Raw genomic sequence first — 15,258 nt, 5'->3', positions numbered from 1 at the left:
CTAAAATAAATAAATAAATCTTTAAAATAAATTAAAATAAAACTAAGGCAGTCTGGCTCTGAGGTCTACACCTTTATCCACTGTGACAGTCAGCTGTTTTGTCCAAAAGATATAGAAGCCAAGAATGTATATTAATATCACTTTATTATGACTTTAATTCCTCTGGAATTTTTCCAGTGTTTCACAAACGAAGTTATATTTGGCAGCAGGAGGAAGGATAAGATTGTGTGGACATTCGATAAAAGAGTAGCCTCAAGAGAAAGTTTTATTTTAGAATAGGAAAAAAAAACAAAGCATTTTGTAAGCACAGAAAAGATACTGTAGACAAGAAACAAGAAAGATGCAAGAAAGAAATAGCATATTGATGGAGTAAACTTCTGTAAGGGACACGACAGTGAGAATCCAAGTGAACCCTAGGGAGTATTTGGAAAGACAAAAGAAGAACATAGAACCTGTATGCTGTCATTATTCAAATTTCTTGGATTCTTCTTTAAAAAAAAAAAAATCTAGCACCTTGAAATACCTCCTCCAGACATTCAACTAGTATCTGGAAGAAAGACAAATAGAGACAAGATCACAAGGATTAAAGAAAGAGGATATATTCATTAGAACTATTTGGTAGCAAATAATAGACCCAGTGTTAACACTGGGTAACTAGATACTAACACTGGCTTACCTATAATAATGAAGAATTTGTTCATGGAATGCTAGAGTGCCTCATGGCAAAGATTTACCTAGGCTTCCGGAATTAGTTTAAACCATTAGTTTAAATCACTGTGCAGAATCTAGAGCCCTCTCAGTCTGTTTTTGTTTTTCATTGTATTTCATTGTAGTTTAGCCTTCTTTTTTATTTTTTTAATTTTAAAAAGATTTTATTTATTTATTTGAGAGAGAAAGAGTGTGTGTGGGTGTGCATGCGTGGGGGAGGGGCAGGGGAAAAGGGGGAGAGAGAATTTCAAGAAGACACCCCGCTGAGCAGGAAGCCCCACTGGGAGATTTCACAACACTTGAGCTGAAATTAAGAGTAGGGAACTTTAAAAAAAAAAAAAAAAGAGTAGGGAACCTCACTGACTGAGCCACCCAGGTGACCCAGTTTAGCCTTCTTTGCATCCCATGCAACATAAAAGAAAAATGAACACTGCCAACAGCTGCAAAGCTGACACACCTACCCTTCAAGAGTGCCTCCCTGCGGACTCATCTGCTTAGACTCCCTCCTGTGGGAGCATTCTTATTGGTTGGTTTATGCTGGGTATCTACCTCTGGACCAATCAGCTTTGGCCAAGTGACAGGGTCATGTTTTCTGAACAAGCCTCTTGGCATTGCGACCTCTGGATGGGTCTGGGGATAGTTCCCAGAAAAGCTTTCAAGGTCGTGGGAGAGGTAAAACAATAGGTTTGTACTAAACAGAACCAGTGAAGCAATGTCATAAGATGTAGGACTGGGAGAATCTCATACAAATTTCTGATATTTTCTGAACTTTCATTTCCTTCAAATAGAAAAGTTACCTTGCTTACACACACCAGGTCACTTGTGACAACCGTAGGGCATAGGCCCATTTCTGGGATAGCTCATTTATTCAACAAGCACAGATTGAATACTACCGTGTTCTGGATATAGCTTAGAATTGGTGTTACTACAGAACTACTGACATTGACAATTAAAACGTGTAAAGATTTGGGTATATTGTAATAGTGAATGCAATTTTTCCTCTATTATTTTATGCTTTTTGTTTGATTCAAACAAGACTTTTAGACTCTAATGTCATTTAGGACTGAAAGGCAGGTGACAAACTCAGAGATAATTACCAGGCTTCCTCTTCAGCATATGTTCAGCTTCTATTGCTGTTATTTCTGATACCGTGGTGAACACATGAGCACAATGGACAGAGGCCCGCTCCATGCAATACCGGTGGTAAATCTGCCTTTCCCCAGCCTCTTTGTCTATGTTAAACTGAAAGAAAGAAAGAAAGAAAGAAAAAGAAAGAAAGAAAGAAAGAAAGAAAGAAAGAAAGAAAGAGGAAGAAAGAAAGAAAGAAAGAAAGAAAAAGGCAAAAGCAAAAGCACATATACTTTTGATATACATTTTCTCATACAATTGACCCTTGACCAACACAGGGTTAGGGGCAGTAATCTTCTATGTAGTTAGAAATCTACATTTAACTGTTGACTCCCCCAACACTTAACTACTAATAGTCTATTGTTGACCAGAAGACTTACCAATGACAAAACAGTTGATTGACAAATATTTTATATGTTACATGTATTATATACTGTATTTTTATAATAAAGTAAGCTAGAAAAAAGAAAATGCTAGTAAGAAAATCATAAGGAAGAGAAAACATTTACCAGACTGTACAATATTTATTAAAAAAAATTCAGGTACAAGTGGACCCACGCATTTCAAACCTGTGTTGTTCAAGGATCAACTGTATTGATCCTTCTATATAAGCAAAACAAAATCATATATTGTTTTTTCTCAATGCTGTGTAAAGTCTTAGGACCACAATAAAGTAATGATAACTTTTTATTAAATCTATTACTAAAATGCACAGCCACTTATGCTTTAAAAAATATTGTTCAGAGACACCTGGGTGGCTCAGTCAGTCAAGCACCTGCCTTTAGCTTAGGTCTGGATCCCAGGGTTCTGGAATTGAGTCCCACATCATGCTCCCTGCTCAGCAGGAACCTGCTTCTCCCTTTGCCTTCTGCTCCCTTGCTTGTACTCTCACTCTCTCTCTCCCACTCTCTCTGGCAGATAAATAAATAAGATCTTTAAAAAAAACTACTATTCATTTCTGCTTCTAAACTGCTAAACTTCTAAATATTTCTACTTTACTATAATTACTAGAATTCATAATTTTTTTGTATTTTAATTATATTTACTTACCTTACATCTTATAAATATTGAACTAATTCCTTTCACCCTGTTCTTTATCATATTTCTCCCATAACAAAGAAACAAAACTGACATTTGGCTCAATACTGAAAATAAGGATAATCATTATCACTCCTAATTCACTGAAAAGATATCCAACAAAGAGAAGAGACAAATGCTTTTCTAGGGTTGTATATGTTTGAAGAACCGTATAATTTCAAGGGGATGTACAGTTACTTTAATTGGATGGTATGTTAGATTATGCAATCATCCTTTATTCTGGGTATCTTAACTGTAAAAAACAAACCTTTAAAAACCAACATGCCAAGCACCAAACAATTAATTAAATAGTTGGAAGCTGTTGTGAGCTTTTGCCATTTTGCTCAGTTGCTGAACATTGTTATGTATCATATACTGCAGATGAAACTAACAGTGTTTGTGAGAGAAAAGCATATAAAGTTTTTGGCATTATATTAGCAGGTGCTTTTCATAATGAAGAGTATTAGAAGCTCAACACTATGCATCGGGCTCTTTTCTAAGCATGTATCATATTTAATCCTCATAAACCACTGTGGCTTGTATTTTGTCCTCTATTCATGGAGGGAAAACTGAAGCTTGCAGAGGTTAGGACACCTGCCCAAGATCACATTCTCATTAACTGTCTTAGCAGAGCCCTGAAATGATCCCAAATCAGTCTGACTCCAAGCTTGTGCACTCTGCTGCTTTTATACTCTTTAGACTCTAGCTCGACCAGCAAGACAGGCCCAGCAATGACTGAGCTCTATAGAAGAAAGTACTGAAAAAGACTCACTAGGTGATTCTAAAGATTGCAAAGAAGAAAGTCCTAGAGCATTCTTTCTTGACTGTAATAGCTGTAATATTTCTCTGAAAATGTTTGAAGAATGGCTCTATGTGGCATCCTTTAATCAGCCGATGTTTTCCAAAAAGCTCTATTTGGCTGGTGTCATTTATTCAACCACATCTCTCATCCAACCAACATTTGTTGAGTAATTTATTGTTTCTGTGGCCTTCAAAGAGCTTATAAATTAGTGAGAATACAGGTTAAAGTTAAGCAGGAATGAGTAAGTGCCTGAGGAAGGTGTAGGATCAGAGTGGGACTGATTCTCTCTGGGGAGATAGAGAAACTTATCTCATACTATGCAAGTGTTTGCATTGTCAGCATCACCTCTGGAGTGTAAGATTTTCAAGGGCAAGGACCATGACTTATTAATCTTTGTACCTCCAAACTGACTGGATGAATAAAATGGCATTTGGACTGGGACATGAAAGTTTAATTTGGGGAAAGTTTATTTGGATTGAAAAATTAGCTGCCCTAAGGAACAGGTATATTAAGTCACATAGCATGTGCAGGAAATTACACCTGATGGAACTACAGCGTTGGGTATAGGATGTAGGAGACATGATAAGATGACAGACAAGCTAGAAAGTTAACCTTTGTCTTGTATACAAGGGAAAGCCCTGAAAGGGTTTATTTAAACATATGATAAAGGCAGCCTATGCTTAGGAACGCTAACTCTGGAAAAAGTATGAAATGTTTCCTATGTTACAGAGCTTTTATGAAGATGAAAAGAGATAACACGCATCAGATGGTTAGAAAAGTACCTGGCCCCATAACTTTAGCTATCATTACTAATATGGCTGCTGCTGTTATTGTGAGAGGAATAAGATTTCATATGTGGGATGGCATTTAACATATGGATATATAGGGATAAGAAGATGGGGTTTCTAAATGAGAAAACCAAGTATGCGGATATATAAAGGGAGGACAGCAGAGGCCTGGAGAACCCAAGAAAGCTTCCCAGAAAGACAGGCATATGCCTTTTCCTGGTCCCGTGGGGCCCCTTACCTCCCAGGCCTGCCATATACATGACCAAAACTGTGGTTTACAGCAACCCCGGTATTTATACATGTTGTCCACTTTCCCACATATATATGATAGTCTGTTAAAATCTCTGTGTGGGGGATGCCTTTGACTCAAGTCATGATCCCAGAGTCCTGGCTCAGTGAGGTGTCTGCTTCTCCCTCTCCCTCCGCCCCTCCCCGCACCGTACGTGTGCTCTCTTTCTTCCAAATGAATAATTAAAATCTTAAGAAAAAAACTATAAAATCTCTGCCCAGTAATTCCAACATCTAGGACATATCTGGTCCTGGTTATTGTGACAAAGGATCTTACTTTCCTATATTTTCATGTATCTCATTACTTTTTGTTGAATTCAGGAAAATGTGTACAAAAGAATAAAAAATGAGGCAAAGTATATATTAGTCAATAAAGCACAATCCAGTGACAGAGGAGGATTACCCTATGGCCAAAGGTGATGAGCTCAAAACTTGGTCAGATGAAAGAGTTAAAATCCATCAAGCAACTGTCTATGGGTTCTTTCACAGTTTTTTGATCCCTTACATTTCCATCCAGGAAAGCCAGATGCCATCAAGGAAAGAGAGGCCAAAGCATAAGAAAGTCAATGGCCCTTTTTTTTTTTTTTTTTTTAAAGCTATAGTTATGTAGCCATGATAGCTGAGGGGAAAAAAATCAGTCAGTGTCTGGACTCATAGAATGAATTTGCCCAAAAATCTTGGAGGGGTGCCTGGGTGGCTGGGTCAGTCAAAGGCCCAACTGTTGGTTTCGGCCCAGGTCAGGATCTCGGTGTTGTGGAACCAAGCCCTGTGTGGAGCCCCACATGGAGCCCTGCTTTGAGCTCTTCATTAGGCTCCTCACTCAGCAGAGACCTGGCTTCCTCCTGCCCTTCCCCCTGCTCACATGGGTCTCTCTCCCACTCAAATAAATAAATAAATAAATAAATAATTTTTAAAAAATACCTTCTTGGAGAGTCTCAGAAGATTCATATGCTGATTGAAAATGCTTGATATGCTATTTTAGTTAACACATTTAACTAAGAACTTAAACAGCTTAACCAACTTAAATCAAAGTCCTGTGAGTTGGCTATTTAGAAAACGTGTTTTCAGTTGACAATTAGTATTTGGGTAAATACTACTCTTTCTGTTTTTATAAAGCTGGGTGCTTTCATTCTTGTTCCTATTCTTCCCCCAGGTTTATTTGCCTGAGCCCAAACATACCGCAACTGATTCTTGCATCAAAGACTAAATTATGACTCATTTCTTCTGTTGAACTTTTAAAAGAATTTCATGCATATAACTCATTGTTACTATATAACATCCAGATGCTAAACCTACTGTGATCATGGGGCGGGGGGGTATGCTGTAGAAAATGATCATGGGGGCCTTTTCTGTGAAAAATGATTATGAGTTTCACTCAAAATCTAGCTCCTACCTACATTTGATCTACTAGTCTCCCTGCTGGGCAGGATATTTTACGAGCAAGGTGGACTGGGGCTGACTAAGCTCATATATTTCAACCAGAGAAGAGCTTTAAGTTGGGGAGATACATGGTGAAGATAGTAAGGTATAAATATTTGAAAATAATACATTGTAAATACTGACCTTGGAGCCAAAGGATAAAATTGTTTAATATGTAACTAGACACTATAATCATTTGTTATTTATTTATTTTAAATATTTTATTTATTTATTTGACAGAGAGATCACAAGCAGGCAGAGAGGCAGGCAGAGAGAGAGGGAGGGAAGCAGGCTTCCCGCTGAGCAGAGAGCCTGACGTGGGACTCGATCCCAGGACCCTGGGATCATGACCTGAGCCGAAGGCAGCGACCTAACCCACTGAGCCACCCAGGTGCCCCCATTTGTTATTTGAAAACGGCTAATAATATCTGATGAATTTTATTAGTTGTTTTTATTCATTGTTACCGTATAATGGTCTTAGGTATTCTGAAGTGAAATATTTGATGTGCCTCTCCAATATTTTCTCTTTCACAAAAAATCAAAGTCTGCTCTTTTCTGGGAAACAAAGCTGCTGAGCCTATCACAGATCACTGGTTTGGCCTTATTCGTCTACCACTATCATACACCGTTAGGAAATTTCCCTGATCTGATTTCTGAATTCCTTGGTGACTTTATTTTAAATGTACATCTTATGTTTACAATTTGACCTTTAGGTTAGGCTGACCTTTTTACAGGAAAGCTCTCTTTAGGACCACACACTGCTTTGCAAATGCTGAAGTTTGTTAGAAAGAACTTTCTTTCACTCAAAGGATCTTCGGGATAGTAGGACCTCTTTCCACTATTATTATGTAAGTGTTCATGTTTTACACACACACACAGTCACACATGCACATATTCTGTTTCTAGAATCCTAGAACTTTTTTCTAAACTGGGAAATTCTTTAGAAATCAACTTTCCAACTTCCTCATTTTCCTGATAGTAAATGGAACCCTCAAATGCTAAGTTGATTTGATTGTCAGTATAGATACCAAATCTGTAAAACCCTGACTTTCTGGTACTCAAATGCTTTGTTGGTGTTACTGACATGGTGATATAAAAGATATATTTTTATTAATCTGATTTAACTGTCAGCAAATAAAAGAAAAAGTGAAAACTGAATGACTTTGGTCATAGAGTTCAGCAGTCTTCTAAGATAAGGAAACCCGACTCTTTGGTCACCAAGGACCCACATCCCTGTTTTAAATAGCTGTCTTATTCGACCCCTACACCGACTCTACCTACACCTTGCAGTTACAGGAGAAATCTCACCATGTTTTCACTTGAAGGAGAGAGGGAGCCCCACAGGGCAAGTTGTATGTCTAGAAGCCTTGGTCTGTAGCTGCCACTCAGGGCTACGTGTGAACCCAGCTCCACATGGTGTTTCCTCAGCTTTAGGATACACAGGAGTGCAACCCCCTTCCACCCACCATGCCTCTTTGGATCTTGGGATTTTGGATCGGTTGCTGCAAAGTAGACATACATCCGGTCTGTCACCGCTATGCTCTACTGCACTCTGACAAAGTTAAACCACAACAACTCTCTGTCACTTCAGGGGAGGCTTTGTCATGAATATTGATTAGTTAAAAGGGCATTTCTGCCATCTGGCTGGCAGATGAAATGAAAAGATCAATACTCCTCATCCTTCTGTGTCAAGGATCAGAAAAGAAAGTGGTGGGGGTCGGGGGAGAGGGAGGACTCTTTACCTTATCAAGATGGTTGTAGAAATCAATGTTTGCTGCACAGAGATACCTCCCAAGCAGTGTGGCGTGAGTGGTAAATATTGTAGCGATGGGAAGTTTCCGAGCTCGAGAAAGGACCAGTCCACTTCCTGCCTGCCATTCATGGAACTGGGCAATGACATGCTTGCCATCTGCATGATCTGTCACCTACATCCGAAAAGAAGCATTTAGAACAGTTGTTGGTAAAGCTTGATCTTGACTGTGGCCCACAGGTGAAGGAAAGTTATCGTTTGTGCCTGTAAAGTTTAGCAAAATCTAAAGAGAGGTAAGCATGAAGTATGCAGATTTAGAAAGCAGAATTGTTTTATTGGATTTACTGCATGCTCATAAAGCCCATATACTTGTATGGCATAATCCTCTCTTTCAGGAAGGAATCAGACTTACTTTTGTAGCTACAGAGGGGCCTCATAGAACAAATGCACAGTAGGCACTCCATAAATATTCATCGAATGTACAAATGAATAATAGCAATAACACCCTTGAAGATATCACTGAGCAGCTGATCAAGGGGGACTACCCACTTACAAGCTTCTTTTGAAATAAATAAAACATGACTTCCTGTTTTAAGTCAGTCTTATTTGGATCTTCTGTAATTGAAGTCAAAACCACTTTAACATACTATTTTAAGAATACGGAACTGGGAAGAAAGAGGTGAATAACTTGCTTGGAAGCAAATCCTAATTTAGTCACACACTGAGGACGCAGGTATAATCTGGGTCTAGTTCTAAAACCAGGCAGGGGGTCAGTTTCCTTGCCTTTAAGTTACCTTGTTTCACCCTTCCAGAAATTTAGTATTTACATTCCACTTTCCTTATGACAGCTTATTCCCTCAGTGTGGGAATAGAATTGATCATGCAATAACATGTGCATTCAAGGAGTCTGAGCATTCAAGGACTGGGAAATCAAGAGTTCACACAAGAAGGCAGTTCTCACACTTGGAGGACATCAGTGTCACCTGGAACGCTGGTCAAATAGAGACATCTGGGTCCCATTACCAAGCAATCTAATTCTGGGCTGGGGGCAAGAGTTTGCATGTCTTAAAAATTTGCAGGTGATGCTGCTGCTGGTGGTACATGAAAATACTCTTTGAGAACCACTGACTTAGTCTAGAACCTTTGTAGTTTAAAGTACTTGTTCTTCAAAAAGTTTTCATGGTAACTAACAAGTGCACAGACCAGTAGCAGCCAAGAGGTAATTACAGAAACAGGGCTTGCTCAGGAGCCTTGGGGTGTTAATGTCTTTATTTGCCCTTTGAATCAAAGAAAATGTCTGTTTCTGTAACAGTTTTAATTCAGAGAACACTGGGACTTTCACTTTCTTGCTTCTCTCCTCTCTAGTTCCCTTTAACAGAAAGGATGAGAGAGCGTGGACACACACACACACACACACACACACACACACACACACACACAGGCTGGCCTCATCCCCGAGGGCCTTGGCTCAAGGAGGCAGTTTGCATAGGAAGAGTTGGTTCCACCAACTGATGCTACAACAAGACTGCTTATTGTTTAGGCCAGATCTCTTCAGCACCCTCACCCTGCTCTCCTAAGTCACCAACACAAAGCAATGGGACTGCCCCTCCACCTTCCCCTTCACTTCAAGGCAGCCTTTTGTGGCTGCAGGAATAAGACTGTACCAGTAAGAAAGGCTGGTCAAGGGGATGCGCTGCCAACAGTTCTGTGATTTGTCCTCAGACTACACCCCCACTTTGCTAGAAATGCTCTTCCTTCACCGTCTGATGTTTAAGTTAAGTACAATCATTTTGAAGTAATGCAAGGAATGCAAAGAAATCCTCCTTTGAGAACTCATGAGAGTGTGGGCTTGGTTCATTTCACAAGGATAGATATCTAACGTTCTTGGGGTCTTTTGGGGTTTGGGAAAGTTGGTTTTTGGGGGGGTGGATATTTCACTTCTACAGATCCTTAGCAACTGCTGAGATCACTCAGCCCTTAGAAAATGATGAAAATACCTAAAAGCCACTGCAGTTGCCCAAGTACTCATGCATAAACAAAACCAAATATTTCAAGCTATTTTCTATTCCCATACATCTAGAATTCAGGTCTTTAGTGCATGACATATACTGGTTTTTGCTTGTATATATATTACCATCTATGTATCAGGGAATATAATTGGTTGTTTTATACACATCATTCTATTTAAATCTGATATGAGGTATATATTAATAAGCACGATATTAACCTGTTCCAAGAGCTAGGATTTAGAGGAAGACTGAACATTTTCTCAGATTCTTTTGATGTTTTAGGATGATCACAAAGCATCATCCCCTTTAGCATGATCTAAAAACCATGGGGTCATTGCTGAGCACAGGTACAATTACGTTCCTCATCTGTTGTATGACTATACAATAAACCATACCTCTTTTAAGAACCAGGCAGTTAAAGATCCGAATATTAGCATATCGTTGGCTTCTCGGTCATGGTAAGGGATGCCGACACTGCAAGCTTCCCAGAGGTCACCCTTCCACCTGTCCAGGTTCCAGGCTGAATAGCCTATGTCAAAGAGCACCACGTAAGGACTCCCTTCTATCAGCCATCTTCCAAAGTGCACCTGCCGTGTAAAGAACACAGAGCTTTGCAGTAATACCAGGCAATGCGAGAGAAAAACCGGTATATGTGCTTAGAGCATATAAACTTTATTTAGAATTCAACAGCGGACTATGCAAGCTATACAGGAAACTGTAGTGGTAACACAAAACATCTGATATCAGATGTTATTTGAGCCTGAACATGGAATGACCTTGCATCTAATCACCTAAACCTCCAAGTTCTTTTTTTTTTTAACCTCCAAGTTCTTATCCTTCAGTAAATTCAGTCATTTAAAAATGAAGTATCTAGATTATGTAACCTCTGTCCTTTTAAAAAAGATTTGTATTTATTTATTTGAGAGACAGAGCATGAGAGAGTGAGAGAGGCAGCACATGGGGGTGAGGGGGAGGGGTAGAGGAAACAGGAGAAGCAGGCTCCTAGCTGAGCAGGAAGTCTGACGCAGGACTTGATCCCAGGACCCTGGGATCATGACCTGAGCTAAAGGTGAACCTTCAGTTACTGAGCCACCCAGGTGGCCCAATTTTTGTCTTTCTTTTTCTTATTCCCCTCCTGTGATCTAGAGCTCATGGTTTTAGGATTTAATATCATGCATGTTTTTGTGATAGAGCTGTAAGATGAACTGCTCTGTATCTTTGATTTGTAGTTGGATATAATGTCTACAGTGTCAGTTATTTTACTTTATGTAACAGGACTCTATTTCACACTAGAAAAATTCATTTCTATAAACAAATGTATATGATTTCTCTCATTCCTCCTATCAAAAAAAAAAAAAAGTGACACAAAGTGTTTCCCAACATGGGTGCTGCCAGGTGTCTTAACTAAATATATTGCCCAACTTACTTTATCTCTTTAATCTAACAGCTCAGGGATGCCTGGGTGGCTCAGTTGATTAATCTAACAGCTCAAAGTCTAATCCTGTTTCATTCTTCAAATTGAATTCTTTTATTCCTGTTTTTTCTTATATAAGTTCTAATGTGTTAGCTATATCATTTTTTTCCCCAATTGTAATTACATAATCAGTTGTACATCCAAGTTTTAACTTTCTTTTTGGTTTCTATTTTTCTATAGTAATTTACTCATTCTTTTGTCTTGACTTTTATTTAGGTTTATTCTCCAATTACATGGTATACAACTCCATAAGTCACTTCAAACCCTTTTTGGAAGTTGCCAAAAGCTAAGATCTTCTCATTGGTATCTGGGCCTCTCTAGTAAACTGAACATGTCCACATTGTTTAGATATTGACCCGGTGACTCTACCCAAGGCTGAATTTGGGGAACTTGAAAGCCCATTTTTGATCATTATTCTCTTCCACAGGACCCAGAAATATATGGCGATATCTCTGCCATCTAGCCTTGAACAACTCTGAAAGACCCCATTATCTGTCGGTTGCTTCCACTGTAATTAATAAGCATCATGGCACTCTTCCCTTTCCAGACTGAGTTTTCCTTTTCAGTTGTTTTCTCTTTAAGACATTCATTGATTTATGTATTCATTCAATGAATAGTTACTAACTGCCTAATGTATGACATATGATACAGTGAGCTGAAATCATAGAGAATCAATACTGACACTGGAGAATGTAAGCCAGCTTCTTTTGACTTCCAGTGAGTTCTTGGCTATGACACGGAAATATCCTTACATCAGAAATCCATTTAGAACTTTGAAACCATTTAGACCTTTATGCTTTTCATCTCTGTCTTCTTTCATGAGCTTCAAATACAAGCCCCCTCCAAAGTCTCACTCTTTCATCCCAGTAGTACAACATGCATCCCTCTCTTACTTTCTTAGGTTCTCTATGCTACACTCACTATGAAAGGTTTCCCTGGTGCCCTCTGGGACCTCAAGTTCCCTTCATTTAAATCTCCTGCATCTTAGGCTTTGCATAGACCTTGTAGACACTGCTACTCACATGGACATCTCAATGAAGGCTTCTCATGTTTTCACCCCCAGAAACTATTCCTGGGGTGAGTATAAAGAAAGTTTGGATTTTTTTAAAAAGATTTTTATTTATTTATTTGACACAGAGAGAGACAGCAAGAGAAGGAATACAAGCAGGGGGAGTGGGAGAAGGAGAAGCAGGCCTCCCACAGAGCAAGGAGCCCGATGTGGGGCTCGATCCCAGGAGCCTGAGATCATGACCTGAGCCAAGGGCAGACGCTCAATGACTGAGCCACCCAGACACCCTGAAAGTTTAGATCTTTTAAAATCACGCTGAAACTTATTTGTGTATAAAGATATCTTTGAAATTTATATTATCCAAATACACTACTTTTCCTTGTCCTATTAATCATCTGGCTACTTTTCCACCTTTTTCTGGGCAACTTCAATATCCAATTTTTTATCCTACACAGTTAACCTCATAGTTTTCTGACTTTATTGACTTCAAAGAACTTCATGTCCATGACATTCCAGCTACACAAGCTCATGGTTACACTGTTATCCTTGTCAAAACCGAGACTATACTTTCTCTGAGATATTCAGCCTGAGAATTCTGTTACTTGACTACAACATCTATACCTCCACTTCTCTCACTCTGTTTCTCCCAGAATATATATTCCTTTTTCTGTCATCAAGACCTCTAGTTTTTGGAACCCTCCATTTTTTCCTATATCATTGCCTCCTTTCTGGCTTTGCTTCCTTTCCTACCCATTTCAAATGCAACTGTTCATCAATTCAACCATTAATTCAGTCAGTCCTATAATCATACTTAATGATCCTTTTTCTTCATAGAAAAATCTTATTGCCACAACTTCTGTACCTTTTCCTCACCATTCACTCATTCCCCAATCCACTGTAATCTGATTTAACCCTCTTCTCCCTCAAGGCTATATTTCATAAGATTACCATGAATGACCTGAATATTGCTAACCCCAATTGAGATTGGTTAAACCTTTCATTGACTTAATCTCTCCTTCATACTTGAAACTCTCTCCTCCCTTGTTTTGACCTATTGCTATTGTGATGGCAACAGATTAAGACACAAACCTAGTAGCTTAAAACAACACAAATTTATGATCTTTCAGGTTTAGGAGTCCGTAATCTGAAATAGGTCTTTGGGGTTAAAATCAACATGTTGGCAGAGTTGCAGTCCATCTGTAGGCTCTAGGGGAATCTGTTTCCTGGTCTTTTCCAGCTTCCAGAGGTTACAGGCATTTCTTGACTTGTGACCTCTTCATCTGTCTTCAAAGCTCATCAGGCCAACCTCTACTTCCATTGGCACATCTTCTTTCTGGTTCTAACTCTACTGCCTCTCTTTTATAAAGACTCCTGTGATTACATCGAGCCCACCTAGATAACCCAGGAGAATCTCCCCACCTCATGATCCAAATCTACAAAATCCTTTTGTTATATAAGTTAACATATTCACAGGCTCTGAGGATTAGGATTTGCACACCACCCTTGATTCTATATCACTAGCTGTGTTTGTACTTGTGCAATCTCTGAGTTCTTTTTTCCAAGGTAGATGTTCTAACATGTTGACATTTCCAAAGGTTTGGCTCAAAACATTTGCTCTTTGTCTATAAACTTCCACTGAATACTGTTATCAATGCCAATAACGTCAACTACAATTTAAATACAAATGACTTTCCCAAAAACAAGTCTATCCTCTACCTTCTGCTGAGCTTCAAACTATTATCCTATTAGACATTTCTTGACAGTTTTTATAACATGCCTCAAATGTAACCTATTTCCAGTCAAATTCATCCTCTTTCTCACAAACCTGCTTCTTTTCCCTAGGTAGGTAGTCTTCTCTTGTGAGCTCATGTGAATGGTGGTCTGTTCTCCTATAACAGTCTACTAGTCCTGCAGAGTGAAGTTTCAGTCAGTGTCCCTTACCTGGCAGCCATGTTTATTCATTGTGTCCACTGCTTTTCTAACAGCATCATTTATAGGTTCACACTGTTCTACTTGAGTCTTCATATTATGCTCAAAATATGGTCCAATCAGAAAATAATTGTCTCCCCATTCATCTGCTGTGGTTTTGGCCTTCGTCTGAATCACAGTATAGATGCCACCAACTGTTAAAAAGAAAAGATTCCATTTATCATTCAGGTTAGTATTTCATAGTTAGTAAGCGATGAAGGCATGGAAACGAGTTCTCATTTTTAAGTTAGCATTTAGGATTTATCAAGTACAAGGGTTTCCTTAACTTTCTAGAAGAAATTTTTTAAAGGACACTAACAAATAGTTATTATTTGGTTCAGTTCATGTATTTCATAGAACAGCAGGTTGGCAGCAGCCAAGAAATACAAGTATTTCCAGGAAATCTGAAGAGATGATAGAAGAAAGCAGAACTTGACCTAAAGCTCTATTTGCACTGAAGTTTCAAAGTGGGTTCCAACAGCTGTTGTCAGAACACACACCCTCAGCCTCTGTAATTACCTTTTACTCCTTCTCCTACACTGCTCCAGAAGGGGCTAGCGTATGTCCAAGTAACAGCCACTGCTAAATTATGAATAAAACTTTCAAGCTAAAGAGCCACTTACCTTGGAAGGTACCCAACAAGGTACCTTTTGACAAGAGAAAAGAAATGATAGATTTTGAGGGGGGAATGCTTGGCCCAACCCTCATGTCAAGCCCAATGATTCACATTCATATTTTCTCTTTTTTTAAAGATTTTATTTATTTATTTGAGAGGAAGAGATATCGAGAGAGAAAGCAGGAAGGAGAGGGAGAAGCAGGCTCCTGGCCAAGCAGGGAG

The 15,258-nt window shown here is 39.0% G+C and overlaps 1 protein-coding gene across 1 annotated transcript in view; it reads right to left on the bottom strand.

Annotated features, from left to right (window-relative positions):
• GYS2 (glycogen synthase 2) overlaps positions 1-15,258 on the bottom strand; it is a 56,664-nt gene that overhangs the window by 32,344 nt on the left and 9,062 nt on the right. Inside the window, exons 2-5 of the mRNA XM_046013832.1 lie at positions 14,394-14,575; positions 10,365-10,556; positions 7,953-8,135; positions 1,806-1,950 (exon numbers count right to left, since the gene is read on the bottom strand). Coding sequence (XP_045869788.1) covers positions 1,806-1,950; positions 7,953-8,135; positions 10,365-10,556; positions 14,394-14,575 — 702 coding nt within the window. The remainder of the gene's footprint in view (positions 1-1,805; positions 1,951-7,952; positions 8,136-10,364; positions 10,557-14,393; positions 14,576-15,258) is intronic.

The sequence above is a fragment of the Meles meles genome, chromosome 7 (assembly GCF_922984935.1).
Source record: "Meles meles chromosome 7, mMelMel3.1 paternal haplotype, whole genome shotgun sequence".
NCBI lineage: Eukaryota > Metazoa > Chordata > Mammalia > Carnivora > Mustelidae > Meles > Meles meles.
The sequence above is the reverse complement of the archived record's forward strand: the minus strand, read 5'-3'. Positions and strand labels throughout refer to the sequence as shown.